The sequence below is a fragment of the Doryrhamphus excisus genome, linkage group LG13 (genome assembly GCF_037039965.1).
Source record: "Doryrhamphus excisus strain RoL-2023G ecotype Guam linkage group LG13, RoL_Dexc_Guam_v1.1, whole genome shotgun sequence".
Taxonomy (NCBI): Eukaryota; Metazoa; Chordata; class Actinopteri; order Syngnathiformes; family Syngnathidae; genus Doryrhamphus; species Doryrhamphus excisus.
This window is the reverse complement of record NC_136369.1, coordinates 10,256,325-10,272,676: the sequence shown is the minus strand read 5'-3', so window position 1 is coordinate 10,272,676 and position 16,352 is coordinate 10,256,325. Positions and strand designations below refer to the sequence as shown.

The following is a 16,352-nucleotide window of genomic DNA, read 5'->3' as shown; positions in this document are numbered from 1 at the left end:
ATTCTTCTTTAACGAACGTGTCAGTTAGTGTCAGTGATCCAGAAATATACCGAATAAATTATGTGTTCAGCGCCAAGAAGTTGCTCTTTATACGCCCCCGCAGATTGAGAACAAGTGCCCGCGCCGTTCTGATTCTGATAAATTTTATCTTCTGCAGCGGTGGTCAGCATTAATATTCATAGCTTCAGCAGTCCAACTGGTGATTGAAAAGGCAAACTAGAGAGGACACGAGTTGAAGGAGGCTCAACTCAATCCGTGTTGCTGCCTACAGTAAGAACTAGCAAGGGAAAAAAACACATCTGAGTGAGTGTGCATAATGTCAAAGTTGAACTATTAGATAGCAGAGATTATTACATGATGCCGGCTCTTACACATCGCAGTTTATCTATGATCAGTTTTAAAAGAAGAACCTTCTGTGTGCTGTACGCATGCTTCGGTAGGTATACGGCAGTGTTTTTCAACCTTTTTTGAGCCACGGCACGTTTTTTACGTTGGAAAAATTTTGCGGCACACCAATAACCAACATTATTTGCTTCTTTCAGTTTTTTCCCGATTACGGACTCGCCACAGCAGATCTTTTTGATCCGCATACTAATTTAACCAACAATGTTACAACATGTCACCACTACCTCTCACGTGCATCTAAGTCTATTAGAGGAACGAGGCAATCAGCTACGTGTTGCCACATGGACGAATATGTCTTTACACCAATGACACGCGACAATGACATAATATTTGCAGAAAATTATTAATACATGTTAATTTAAAAAAAAGTGATATTGAATAATTCCTCACGGCACACCTGACGATTTCTCATGACACACTTGTGTGCCACGGCACAGTTGTTGAAAATCACTGGTATACGGTATACACAACAGAAGCCAATTAAAAAACAGACATGCAAGAAAACATCTTTATTTACCGTAAAGTGAATCTGGCATCCTCCCATGATGTAATCCAAGAAGGAGTAAACTCTGTGGAGCTGTGAGGGGAAGAATATTAATTTCTGAAAAACAAATCACCGGGTGGGAGTATGTGCTCACCATCTGGTTATAAGGAAACGTTAACGCACACATACATATTAGTACTATACATTATTTCATTGCAGTAAAAAGTGCATTTTAAATCATGATACCATATATAAGAAATACTATGATGTGGCACTGTTTTCCTCAATAACAAATACTGTGTTGGGATAATATTTTTTTCTCAATGGCCTCCACTGTAATAGGTGCCCTGCATGTGTTGGGCTTCTAGTACTTTGTTGGTGGTGGTGAAAAAGTAATGGTCAGCCGCAAGAGAAGTGAAGTAGACATTGACTGACTGTCATTGTGTTTGTGCTTGTTTAGCAAGTTCAGCCCACTACATTAATGCAAAGCACTCCATAATGAGTGCAGCCACAACTAACGTTTGTAGCAAAGGCATTAGCAATTTAGCGAGTCAGAGCAAAGCTCTGAACCAAACTAAACTCAAAGAGAACACTCCGCGTATGAGCAAGTCTGCGACCAACAGATAAGTGTTCTTGCCGAGTGGATAGGGATGAACCGCAGGCCAAGCAACATTAACAAAGTGACTCTTCATACAAGCCACCTTGCAGAACTACCATGATGACGAAAAATCAGCAATATGTAGGATGGTGAGTAGAAAAAGTAGAGAAAAAAACTGGAGGAAGGAGTGACAAACTCCAGAGAATATTTTATAAAAGACAAATTTTTGATATCACTCCAGGATCTGTCTTGGAGCTGAATAGATGGTGTACCTAATGATTAGGCAAGGGAGTCAAGCATGCATCCTACCTTGAGGTCACTTAGGATGACTACTCCTGAGTTTTTATAATTCCTTTTTTTCTGTTTGTACTTGGGATTCACACAATCCCACGTCACCTGAAACAAAAGAAATATAGCGAGGTGACATAAGAACACTTGGTATAGACCAGGGGTCTCAAACTCAATTTACGTGGGGGCCACTGGAGCTAGGGTCTGGGTGAGACTGGGCCGCATCAGGTTTTCCAAAAAAAAAAAAAAAAATGCATTTATTAAAAACAAAAAAATGACTACAAGAAAAGCTCTGATAAAACATTCCACTGTTCTCAATAGCTTCAAATATCAATCAATTAGTAATAAATAAATATAATAATAATAATAATAAAACGGCAAATAATAAAAACTTAAGAAACCACATATAGTTGGTGGGTAGACAAATTAATTTTTTCAGATTAATATTTACAGTATCAACAGTTATTTAACCTTTAACATGAACATTAATCAAACTTAACAATTTTTTCTGGGTACATGATACCATACAGCATCCATATCAAACTTGCGCGAGCCGCACTAACATTAAACTTTCATATCAAGGCGGGGGCCTCAAACTAGCGTCCTGCGGGCCACATTCGGCCCACGAGCCGCATGTTTGAGACCCCTGGTATAGACACTCATAATGGATATGAATGTCATATCAATTGTAGACATATCAATTGCATGCTAGGTTAATTGGCAACTCCAAATTGTCCATAGGTATGAATGTGAGTGTGAATGGTTGTTTGTCTACGTATATGTGAATGAATGAATTTTGATCCTGTATAAATACATAGAGTATATCAACCCAATCATGAAGTCGTGATGAGTATACAGTATGTCAGCATCTAACACAACTACACATATGGATGAATGTCTCTTGTTGGGGCACTTGCTTTTTTCAGTCAGATGCAAATGTATAAAGATGTGACATAACTGTCTGTTCTCCGCCTCTGCTAGACTGACCTTATTTCCACTGGAGATTTTCTGCATTTCCCTGAAAGTAGCGTAGAACTCGCCAATGAAGTCGTGCTTCCCTCTGGAGTCATAATCCCACACGAGGCACTGTAGAGCACACATTGGAATTCTTTATTATGTACACAATCAAAAGGTGATATATGAATGATATATTTATATAGTACTAGATTAATTGGTGACTCCAAATTATCCATAGGTATGAATGTGAGTGTGAATGGTTGTTTGTCTATATTTGCCCTGTGATTGGCTGGCGACCAGTCCAGGGTGTACCTCTCGCCCAAAGACAGTTGGGATAGGCTCCAGCACCCCCCGCAACCCACGTGAGGATAAGCGGTAGAAAATGAATGAATGAATATTTATATAGTATTTGTACACTGACAGGTTACATTTGCATTAGCCATGTGTGTTGGTAAAATTGCCCAGTTGTCCAATCAATTCACATACATAAGATGAGGACTTGTGGGAGAAGATTAATTTAAAAAATACGGTGACTGTATTGTTAAATAGTAGAATAAAGTTAAACTTTTTTGCTTCCGTTGCCTTTCTTTTTTTTTGTAGACTGTGTAGTGCTAGGGGTTGCTACATACAATAATTCACCATTATTACTATTAAAGTTGAAGGTGTTGCCACACAAACAGTTCAGGTAGTAGGAAGAACCATTTTGTTGTCGTTTTTGGCCTTCCTTACGCTTTTCAATAAAAATAAAAATGCCCATTCCTGACACTCACGTCACCTTCCCCTTGTTGACATTCTCCTCCGATTACGGCAATATGACCTTTAGCCGTTCTACACCACAGTAAAGTACAACCATAATAGTAAGCATATGGTGTCTAAGTGTCAATCATATCTTAACTTTATTATGCTTCATCACCCAGTTTTGTTCATACAGCCGTTTTACTGGATGTCATTCGATTGTCATGTGTTTGTCATGTTCGATTGTCATGTTGTCTCCTGTGTGTGTGTTTGTGTTCAAATCCAAGAGTGGTTGCTGTTGTTTATTGCGTTGAAAAACCTGCCTGTGAGGTTTTGGTGATGTAGTATGTGCACTGTGCGCCTGCCAGCCAATTTACCGCTGCGCAGGGTGCGCTTCGCCTCCAACAAGAAGGATCTTTCAGGGCACATTTGGCTCGATGTTTTGTCACAAAATTTTCACTGAAAATATAGACACCTCCCTTTGGTGCACCGCCACAGCCATCTTGGCGCAGCCCAGTGTACCAAAATGACCAAATTGGCTGCGCACAGTGGTGCGCTGGACCAAATTACCACAGCGTGGGGTGCGGCACGACCCTGCATCACATTTCCGATTTGCCATGAAATTAGAGCCCATTGTTGATTTTTGTTTTTTATTCCTTTACCTTCAGCTTCCGTTCCTCATCACAGCTGCACAGGGATATGAGAGACACCTTGAATGGCTCCCAAACAGGATTCAGGTTGTTCTTAATCACCTGATTGATTAGGAACATATCACATGAAGCAAAGTGATCGTTGAGGATGAACCATGAAGGTAATGGATTTACCTCCGTTCTGTGAACAAGCTGCTCGGTTTCATCATCATTGATACGATATATTTCCAAGAAGGGGTCTGACTTGCTGAAGAGGTCCTGCAGAAGGAGAAAAAAAAATGAAGATGACTCGCCTTCTGTTCTGAAGGAGAACATGAAGCTCGACAGACAAGATGACAAAATGTAACACTTGTTCATTCCTCTAATATTGCCCATTCATCATTCTTCTCTGAACTAAAACATTATTTCCAATACTCCTCACACGGTTGAAATGATGATGGCTTATTACAGAACTCATCCCCACCAAATTTCATAAGAAGACTTGTTGAGGCTGATTTATGGTCGCTGATTGCGGCGACAGATGTAATTGTGTCTGTGATTAAAGGTCAGAGGGAAAAAAAAAAAGCGGAAACATTGGCTGTGCCGCAAGGTGCCTCCTTATTTGGAGAAGTGATGCTAAATGATGGCGGCTATCATTGTTTAATACAGCAGCAAATAACACACAATGCCTAACACGTCACTGAATTGCTCGCCTACATTTGCATTTTCAATACGGGAAGCTTCCAAAGTGAATTTATTTTTAAAACAGCCTGAAAAGACAGTTATTAATGTGTGCTGCCTTCACTGACAGAAGCAGTGTGAGTAAATGATACATGAGTATAATGAAGGCTTTTTTTTTTTTTGGTCATGCTCTATATCATGTGGGTGTGGGTGCGTGTGATCTTGTCCTCTGAATGAGACAGTTAAGGCTGCATTTCCCGCCACATTAGCCCGATACATCTCCTGAGGGACGAGAGCACACAATCAGCCGCAGCATCCTCTCTATGCTGTCATGGCAACGGCCAGGCAGTGGCACCGGCAGCACGGAACCATCAGACAAGTCAAAATTTAATCTCCAGCTAATTACAAGAGCAGAATGAATGATCAGCGGACAGAAGCCATTATGTGTAAAATAGAATATTTCATAATGAACTCTTCTGTGTAGCAACAACAGGTTGAGGTGATAATGATGACTCACACCTAATTAGCAATATCATCAGTCATTCTTTGGTGCCAAAAAACTATATTATTCTTCGCAGAAGTCAATTCAGATTCAGGTGATAAAACTTTACTTGTTTCTTTCCATTCATTCATTTTCTACCGCTTTTTCCTCACAAGGATCGCGGGGGTGCTGGAGCCTATCCCAGCTGTCTTCGGGCGAGAGAGGTGGGGTACACCCTGGACTGGTCACCAGCCAATCACAGGGCACATATAGACAAACAACCATTCACACTCACATTCATACCTATGGACAATTTGGAGTCGCCAATTAACCTAGCATGTTTTTGGAATGTGGGAGGAAACCGGAGTACCCGGAGAAAACCTACGCATGCACGGGGAGAACATGCAAACTCCACACAGAGATGGCAGAGGGTGGAACTGAACCCTGGTCTCCTAGCTGTGAGGTCTGCGCGCTAACCACTCAACCGCCGTGCCGCCTCTTTCTTTTCAATCAGCTAAAAATATCATCTTATTGACTTGTTTTTTATTGATACCTGTGATAAGAGCTATTCAGTCAAACATTCTTCTAGTCGCCTGTATTGATAGGAACCGCGTGGCATTGTCATGCAAACTATGTCGGAAGGTAGCATTTACATCTCATTTGCAGCACTGAAATTGCCAGTTAAGAGAACATAATGTGTCTGCCTAATTTATCTACTCTTTGCAATTATAACTGGATGCATTTGGGTTTTCTGTAAAAAGCTAATCTTTCTGCCAAGGTTTAAAAGCTGCTTAGTTGCTTGGATCTGCATCACATGTGTCCATGTGTGTTGTATGCCAGTCAGTTGCCGAATCCCTGTTGCTACTTGTATTGGTAGAGTTTAAAATACGCTTTACTTGCCCTTGGTCTTCATATCTGCATATCGGGGTCAACGCCTGAATTACCATCATACCACGTCGTGACACAGGGCTCACATTCAAATGGGCAAACTACATTATCCGGCATATGGGCATTGTTTAACATGAGAATACAACATTGTAACAACATTTATAGGTCAGATAAGAGGAAAACATATAATAGGTTACATTTAATGTGAGTAGCTTTTTTGTCCCACTTTGTTTGATGGTCCTTGAACATACATTCTAACTTTGTCCCAGATAGATAACTATCCTGTATTTTTCCCATGTTTTTTTCCTCCTAATTTTTGGTCCCAAATGCGATACTATGGGTAAGACTGGATGAGCTTCGCGAGTGCTAATCTGTTGGTACACAACCTCTCTGAAAAAGTCCAGGCTCGTACTGGTGGATGGTGGGTTTGTATTCATTAACACGTAAATAATCTAAAGTTCACATTGTGCGTAAATCAACTCATTTGCATATAGTCTTCTTCGATTCACTTCAAGTCACATCGGAGTATGCTGTTTACATTTAACAGGTTGTACCATTTTGTTAGAGTTTGGTAAATATACACACCCCTCCATGGTTTTGGATGAAGAAAAATGCATTTGGTGCAGGATGAGGTTTTATTTAATCATCTTTGCGACAATCCAAAAACCTTAAACTGTATTATGGAAAGCAGGAAGTGAACAAACCTAACAGTTACTGATTGTAAAAGTACCAGATGGAGGGGTAGAATTTAATAAGCTTTGCTTCTTCCTACTCCTTTTGGACATGTGGAACTATGAACTGATTATTTGATGCACTCAATTGTAATCTCATGCATGTTCAAATGAAATAAAACCATTACCAAATTTTGCATGTCACAAAATGGTGAAATTGACGTCAGATGGGTGTTTTATGCACAACAGACACAAAGAACAAAAGACACAAAGAACACAAAGAACGTGGCTACTACGTTCAAATGACTGCAGTCTATGTGCCACGCCCTTCAAAGTGACGGCACCCTTCGCTAGTACCCCTTTCAGGAGAATCACCCACATGCAATCCAACAGATGGGGCCAAACGACTTCTTCCCAAGTGAGTCACAGCTTTTCTTCCTATCTCACACGCACACCAGTGACCTGGAGACATGCAGCTGTTATCCAGAAACTTGATGGTCTCAAATGTTGGGCAAGTTAGCAAACAACAGAGGAAGAGTTATGATGCAAATTTTCAGATAAAGAGAAATTATCTGTAATTCCTGGTCTATCGCCAACCTCCCATTTCTGTCAGAATTACTGATGCACAGTTGCACAATTAATAAATAGCTCGACTCAATAACAACAACCTCTCCGATCTATTTCAGTCCAGTTCCTGTTCCCACCCCAGCACCCAAACATCCCTCATTAAAGTCACAAATGACCTCCAACTCCAGCCACCTACTGCAAATACCGGATGTCAACACAGCTTTTAAAAGTAGATCCCTCCATCCTTTTCTTCTCCCTCGAAAACTCCCTCAAGATCACTGGCACTGCATTCCCCTGGATCAAATCACTATCCATCAATAACATCTATTGACTTTGTATCTTCATCCTTCATCTGCATCCAGTTTAAAACCCGTCTCATCACCCACAAGCTCTCCACAATCCTGCCCCCTCCTACCACTCTGACCTCCCCACCCCTCACACTCTTGTCAGACACAATGAGTGGCTGTACCATCATCACAGAAGCCAACAGCAAACCTGGGGGGACCGAGCCTTTCTGCCCCGTCCCTCTGTAATCATCTTCCCCCTTTCATCCACACATGTCAGAACACTACAACCTTCAAAAGAATGCTAAAAACCCTACTTTTTAAAACTGCTTTTAATACTGTTAATACTTTTAATACTAATTCTTAATTCTGTATGATCTTTTTCCATTTTGTCTATTTTCATTTGAATACACACTGACTGTAAATTGCTCATTTGTTTTTGTCTAATTTTGTTGAGTATGTTTTAGAAGTGCTATAGAAATAACATTACTTATGATGATAATTAGGGATGATTACGGATAATGCATTTTTGCCAGATACGAGTATGAGTATGAAATGAGTACATTTCGCCATTATCCGCATTCATGTTTAAAGAAAATGCTCATGCAATAAGTTGGACGAGTAAGATTAACCCCTGAAAAACGGAGCCGCAGACTACAGGCTGGGGAGTACTTGGATTGTTCCAGTCCCAATCATTTTCAACAAGACTGTCCTAAGTACCGTAAACCTTCACACCCATGTGAAGGTGGGAGCACTGACGAAGGAATCGAGCTCAAAGAAGGTTCCCATTAAATGCCTGACATTGGTTTCCCAACTCCTTGTTTGGTAATCATGGATGCTGATCTAGCAGCTGATCTTAAAGTGCCACTCAAATCGCTAGGAACTACCGTTGTGTCGAAGGCTCTGGATGGTTGCCATCTGCGACCATTTGCCATCGAGAAGATTGTCAATTCCTCAGCGGTGTGCATCAACTCTACGGGAACACTCAGTATTTCATGTCTTCTAGATCGATCCTGTTTCCACCAGACCTCTGTCGAAACCCCCTCCTGTCCACATCATTGATGACCGTCCGGACTTCACCGTCCAATGTATCCTGAATGTTCATCAGAGAGGGAGGGGCTACCAGTACCTGGATTGGGAGAGTTACGACCCGGAATAGGGTTGTTGCATACCCTGCTCTGGTCCGTGACTTCCTATCCGGAGAAGCCCGGTGGGTCGCCCAGAAGCGCAGGAGGGGGTGCTGTCAGTATCCCCCCCGGACCCATCCTTCCCCTCGTCCCCTTCCCTACCTTTCATTCCTTTATGGCAGCACCCCGTGGTACACATCATCCTATCATCCTTGATGGTGTGGAATCATCATCGCATCATCCCTTGAAAGCCCACCGAGAGGAAAAGACTTCACCGGGTTGTTAACAACCTTCGAGTGGCAAAGCTGCTTCACTTCTATGTTCATGTAAGACAGACTCTCCTGTTTTTGATCATCTGTTTTTTGTGCAACTTTCCAGTGGGATACATCTACCGTCCAAGTCAAGCCTTCAGAGGATTTTCCCCTCCTTCTTATCTTTGTTGTCAGAGCTTTAATAAACCTTCTTCTTAACCCATACAACGTGTATGCAATTCGGAGTTCAACCCACAACCCCCGACTGAAAGATCTCAACAACTCACAGCTTTTGAAAGCTCATTGTTTTTCAAAGAAGTTAAGCAAGTGGATTCTTTCAAATTCCAGCAGAATTAGTTTTAGTAGCAAAAGGATATATGGAGCAAATATCACATGCGGTAAGGATGCTCTCTTGGACGATTGCTTATCGAGGAGCTCAATCATTGCCCTCGTATACGTGTCAGCTTCCATTTCACTCTCAGACTGGTTGTAAATTGCAAAAGTGTAATTTAAAAAAAAAAATTAAATATGTAGGATTATTTCCCTCCTTCCTGTACTCCTGGGATGCTCAGAGCCGGGCGCACTGACACTCCTCCTGAGAACACAAAGCACTTTCACAGCATCACAGTTAAATTGGCTATATGCTCCTGCTACCTTCTTGAATGGAATATGCCTTCGGCAAAAAATAAAAAATTATAATGAGGAACCGCAATAGCCATCCTTCTTGTGAATCTACCTGTATGTTGATACAAAATGCTGATATGATCTGTATTAACACTTTATGTGTCACATGTATCAGTCAGTATACCAATAACATGCAGTTGAGGTTCATGGCCGGTGAGGCTGGTGAGACTCCTTTGGAGGTTCTTACATGTTAATACAGATTGCTCATTATGAGAATAATTCGCTTTTGTTAAAAATTTAGTTTTCAAATATTTCTTCACAGGGATGTGGCGATCATGGTTTTATGCTGCCGATTCCAATGTCGATCATCCATGGGTGAGATTGAACGATACTGATTTCTCATTCGGCTAGTGCAGGGGTCGGCAACCTTTACTATGAAAAGAGCCATTTTACCCAATGCCCACTGAAGAAAAATAGCCTGGAGCCGCAAAACATATAGTATGTTTAAAACAACATTGGAGGGAATTTGGGGGTATCAAAGTAGTTCAGATAAGAAAAGACGAGTTGGAGTACTCTTGCTAGTTTTGGAGATAAACTTACATAAATGTATGTGTAAACTACTGTAAACGTAAAAACAAGTTCCCATGCCGCTGTTTTTAAATTATCTCGAATTTATTTTTTAGATTTGTAGGTAAGTATTACTTGTTTTTCTTCATGTACTGAACTGCATAGCAGTCAGAACTCACTCAGGATGCATTCATGGTCTCAGACAAAGTTGGATTTTTTAAAACTCATTACAAAAGACGTGCATTTTCCCCACTCGGGTGTTAAAAATATTCAAGCATCGCAAAGGGAGCCACAATAAAGAGGCTGAAGAGCCACATGCGGCTCTGGAGCCGCAGGTTGCTGACCCCTGGGCTAGTGGAATTAACACCAAAAAGTTCTATTTTGTTCTTATCTTATCAGTAGTCCTTAAGTCCTCGGGTGCGCTTTTTGGGAGTATGCATGCCCAGAAGTGGACCGTTTTGGAAATCCAAATACATCTGGAATAGGTGCAGATTCTGGAAGATCTAGAAAGCATTCTGTGTTATTGTGTGTAGCATTCTGTGTGAGTTATTGTGTGTAGCTGCTCTGTAGAACTCAATACAAAGGGCCAAAAAATGAGCATAATAGCGGTCCATTAAGGAGCCTTTAGATGTGAGCACATTATCTGATGCAGCTCTTCATACCAGGACTTTCAGGTAGCCCGTAGGCGCTTCAAGTGAGACAGCAGTCAACGGAACCCGGTCCCTTTCACCGCTGAGAAAGGTTGGTCATCTAGTCCAATGAATCCAATTATTTTGGGGATTATTTACTTAGCCTTTTGACTGTCACGCACACACTGATGAGTGTTGCAGAGTGTTTTCGCTGCGTTATCTGCCATTTGACTCGCCTCGAAAACTCACCATACTCAGCGTTTGTTCTCCAAATGCCATATTAAATCAAAGCTTTTTGATGTGCTACCCTGCCAAGATATTTTTCATGGCATGTGTTTCATGATGCAAACTTTACGTCAATCTCACAAATGGTATGTATGTTTCACACTGCAGATATGTTGGGTGTGTCGCCTTCTGTTGAGCTTTGACAAATTCATTCATTCAGGAGAGTATAAAATATCTTTACTGTGTTTGACTTGTTGCTAAATCTCCATCGAGCTGACGGTGCTGTTTATGTATTTCAATAAAGTTTTCTTTTTTTTTTAAGGCTGACTTCAGGCACCTTGCAGCTCATGTACGCCCCCACCCTTCATGGTGAGGTGGAGTTTTGCAGCACCTCTAGATATGACGCTTCTCGGTCTGATTAGCAAAAATAATGTCACACTAAACAAAATATTATTATTAAATAATAAATAAATTATTTTAATTTATAATAATAATAATAATCACCATCCAATTCTGCTCATATTTCTGTCCTGTATTTAAACAGGAAATGTGCAAATTCAGTGTTATTATTATTATTATTATTAAATAAATAAATAATAATAATTAATTAAATGAATAAATTATTTTAATTTATAATAATAATAATAATAATAATCACCATCCAACTCAGTAGGCAGTAGGCTCTGATAGTAGTCTGATTAGCAAAAATAATGTCACACTAAACAAAATATTATTATTATTCAATAAATAAATACATAATAAATTAAGAAATACATTATTATAATTTATCATAATAATAATAATAATCACCACCCAACTCAGTAGGCAGTAGACTCAACTTGAGACTCAGCACAACCTCTTCTCATATTTCTGTCCTGTATTTAAACAGGAAATGTGCAAATTCAGTGTTTTTTTACTCAATAAAATGTTCAAATTTGTATAATACAGAAAATACATTTATTATCCAAAATGTTAAGGTTTTCTTTTCATGATGACAGGCTCTGCCTCATGTGCCTTCCCTTCCCACACGTCACTGTATGTGACTGTATGTATGTATGTTATCTATGAAGGTACCTGGATTGGATCACATTATGTAGTGTGGGTTTTTTGTCATCAAAAATGTGTGCTCCACTCACCTTATCATCAAGTTTCTTGGCACAGAATGCAAGCTCTACGTAGCCATTGTTGCCAGAAATTTCCTCTGCGTGCACCTGACAGGAGATAGGGTTTTTTCAATAGAATTTGGTACTCATGACCTTCAGCCATTCATGAAAAGAAATTTATCTCAGCTTATAAAAGTGTAAACAGACACGTGATGTATAAATAATGTTTAGTGTGGAAGATAAGAACCTAGAAAATTAAACTGGCCACGTTTTTGTGTGGAGTTTGCATGTTCTCCCCGTGCATGCGTGGGTTTTCTCCGGGTACTCCGGTTTCCTCCCACATTCCGAAAACATGCTAGGTTAATTGGTGACTCCAAATTGTCCATAGGTATGAATGTGAGTGTGAATGGTTGTTTGTCTATATGTGCCCTGTGATTGGCTGGTGACCAGTCCAGGATGTACCCCGCCTTTCGCCCTAAGACAGCTGGAATAGGCTCCAGCATGGCCAAGACCGTCGTGAGGATAAGCGGCATAGAAAATGAATGAATATATATGTGAATCCAATACATGATTTAAATGTTTTAAAAGTGCTAATCTAAAGGTTGTCCTTTGGTCGACTGCTGATACGGAGTCCTTTAATTAAACTTTAAAATTAAAACAGCTGCTACTGTACATTTAAAACAAGACGTGAAAGAGCACCGGAGGGCTCAATTTATAAATGTAATGTTTTTTAAAAGGATAGACAACTTACCATACACACACACACACACACATTCTGCTGATCCTAAGGGAATATTTCACAAGGTTGCTTGTTTATTCGGTGTATACAATGGCAAAATATGACTTGACAAACTTATTTATTGAACTGCATGACAAAAGAATGCAGGTGCGTTTGAAAATGTATCGTCCTGCATATAGACGCTAAATTCAACATATTTTTGTGACCAAATCAATACGCCTAATAAACAACAGCCTTTCAAAGTTCTGGATCGGAGCTTCAGGACAAGATAAAAGCTATGAAGGATATAAATTCACATTAATGTCTATCTGCAGATGTAATTTGAAATATTAAAATCTTACCCCGGAATTACTGTGTACATGCAATTTGTAGTGTGGCATGTGTAGTGAGGCGTACATGAAATGTAGGATTTTTTGATGAATCAAAACAATGTAAATGGATACTCCCTGCAGTGATGCTGTAGCCTGCATATTTGTGTTGTGGTGTAAACATAAAATATTGCATGTCTACATGGCTCTAATAATGATAAAACCTGTATTTAAAATGTTAAGCAGGCGTTCTATGCTCTAACTATGAAAATATTATAAGGGAACCTAAGGGAACCTATTACGTTTCTCCATTTTTCTGACCTATGAATGCTCTTAATATTGTATTCTCATGTTAAACGATGCAAAGGCACCAGATAAGTATGTTGTACTGCTGTCAATTTCTGCACTCAGTAGACCTACGAATCCGGAAGTCCTTGGGAGGGCTTGAGAATGTGACCAATCACAGCGGAGTGCCCGTGCCTGGGTGTGGGCCGTGGATTGGAGTAAATTACAGACCGTTTTCCGAAGTCCACTAAAAAAGTGCAGAAAGAGGTGCACAATCTGGAAGATCTAGAAAGCTTCCTGTGCGGCTTATCATGTGTCGCTGCTCGATAGGAGTCCACAACTCAATACAAAGGGCAGAAAATGATAATGATAGGTCCCCTTTAATATTGAATACTACTTTGTGGTAATTCACTTATGGAGGTCGAATCTGAAACCAATTAATCAAAATAATTAATTTGTATTACAGTAAATTGTATTTTTTCCTACTATGTTAGACCAATTTGCTTATCATCAGTCAGGGATAAGTGTGGTACAGTGGGCATCCTCTGAGGGAATATACGTAACACAGTTAAGGCCTCCCCTGCGCCCTGAAAAACTGATATTCTGGTGCATATTTTATGGAAATGTCTGCTCAGTTCAGTCTTTCACTGTAGGAACTAAAGGTCAATTTATTTTGCCTTAAACATAACCTAATTTAGCTTCAGGATATCTTACCTGGCTTCTTTCTTAACTTAGTTATTGGTAGCAGCTAAAACATGACTCTAAAACATATCTCTAATGTATTATTCCAGGTAAAGTGTCCCATGTGAGCAGTAAAAAAAAAGTAAAACCTACCGTGATAGTGGACTTGCCCGCATACTTTCCATACTTGAGAAGTAAAGGCTTCACCATCTTCTTTTGGGCCACAATCTGTATGAAGCACAGGAAGAAAAATTAGTGATGTCTGTCAAAACACCACTCATACCGAAATATCAAAGGATTCGGGGGCCATTTTGATATTATAATATTTTACCCTGACCAAACCAAGCCATGCAGATATGCTCAAAGGTTATAAATATTTAAAGGAATAACTGTCACGTCTTGGCATTGTGGTTTTGTGGCGACAACCCCAGAATGCAGAAACGAGATCAGATGCAGGTAGGGTTTGGATTTATTCTTGGAAGCAAAGCAGAAAAAAGGAAGCTTGAATGAAACCGACAGCAAGCAGAAAACCAAACAATATTTAAAGAATGATGAACGAAAAAAATGAAACTAAATTAGCGGCAGGTGTGTGTAATCAGGGGAGTAAACGCAGCACAAATGACTGGGCAACACAGGAAACACTACAAAATAATATTATAAAAAAAAAAGGTTCAATGTTTTCCCTTTTGACATTATACATTTTTCTGTTTTGGCAGGTTTTGATATATGTTTTTATCTTCTTTATTAATTTTATTCTTAGAATGTGCTGAGGGCCAATAAAAATCAAGCTGCGGGCCGCTACCCTAACCTTTGGTAGCAGGAAGATTTATGAGTAAATGTTACCAGACACAATAAATACACCTACATCATTTTTATTACCCTTTTCAGCTATGCCACTGCAGACTACAATAATAAATATCATGTTGTAACGCTGCACGGTGTTGGAGTGATTAGTGCGCAGGCCACACAGCTAAGCCAGGTTTGATTCCCCGCTTGGGCATCTCTGTGTGCATGTTCTCCCCGTGCATGTGTGGGTTTTCTCCGGGTACTCCAGTTCCTCCCACATTCCAAAAACATGCTAGGTTAATTGACTACTCCAAATTGAATGTGAGTGTGAATGGTCGTTTGTCTGTATGTGCATTCCAAGGTGTACCCCAACTTCGATGAATGAATGGATGGATGGAGGTAATAACGTGTACACGTACCTGGCCAAGCGTACACTCCACACCACCCAGAAAGTCATCATCACGCGTCCCGATGCTATGAGTACCGTGGATGTCGTACACTTCAAAACGCAGCTTCTGTACTTCTTCAAAGTAGTAGTCCAATGAGAAAACCTTGGCGAAGACCGGGTGCAAGTTGCTCTTGATCACTTCTGTCCTGTCCAACTGAGAGGAAATACATTCATTTTATTTTCATGAATCACCACAATCTGAACGCTTTTGGTTTGGAAAAGAACAATATATTGTCACAAAAGATTAGATGAGTGATTAGATGAGCACAAGGATGAGCAGACAGGATGCTATTCAGTTCTCTCTCACACAGGTAAACATGGAGGAAAAAAAGTCATACTTTCCCAGAGCTATTTGACTATTTGTCTAAAAAATAAAAATGAGATCATTTTAAAAACAGCGGCATGGGAACTTGTTTGCACCAGAATAAACAAATCAGGTACATTTACAGTAATTTACACATATCTTCAATATTAGCAAGAGTACTCCATCAACTCATCTTTTCTTATCTGAACTACTTTGATACCCCAAAATTCCCTCCAAATCTGATGGCCAAAACCGTGGGAGACTCAGCTTGGTCAGCTAAAAGAAAAAGGCTGCCAATTAATTTCTTTAGGCATCAGGTAGTGAGTTTTAACCAAGATGATACCATGATACTACTAGTGATACCTACTAATTGGCATCCCTTACACATGCACACTCACTACACTTCTATTTGTTGTATTCTCTTGTCAGACTTTAAAAGACCTTGTTGTAAACGTATGTTTTGCGGCTCCAGGCTTTTCGTCTTTAGTGGGTAAGGCGGTTAAGGGGGGTAAAATGGCTCTTTGCATAGTAAAGGTTGCCGACCCCTGCTTTAGAGCATATGGCCATGTATTATTGTCTGCATCCTGACTGGCTAAGGGACTGTAGA

The 16,352-nt window shown here is 40.1% G+C and overlaps 1 protein-coding gene across 1 annotated transcript in view; it reads right to left on the bottom strand.

Annotated features, from left to right (window-relative positions):
* Positions 1-16,352, bottom strand: part of cpne7 (copine VII) — a 42,789-nt gene that overhangs the window by 20,652 nt on the left and 5,785 nt on the right. Inside the window, exons 3-10 of the mRNA XM_058088673.2 lie at positions 15,413-15,595; positions 14,361-14,435; positions 12,228-12,302; positions 4,292-4,375; positions 4,130-4,219; positions 2,763-2,861; positions 1,797-1,883; positions 923-982 (exon numbers count right to left, since the gene is read on the bottom strand). Of these exons, the coding sequence (XP_057944656.1) occupies positions 923-982; positions 1,797-1,883; positions 2,763-2,861; positions 4,130-4,219; positions 4,292-4,375; positions 12,228-12,302; positions 14,361-14,435; positions 15,413-15,595 (753 nt within the window). The remainder of the gene's footprint in view (positions 1-922; positions 983-1,796; positions 1,884-2,762; positions 2,862-4,129; positions 4,220-4,291; positions 4,376-12,227; positions 12,303-14,360; positions 14,436-15,412; positions 15,596-16,352) is intronic.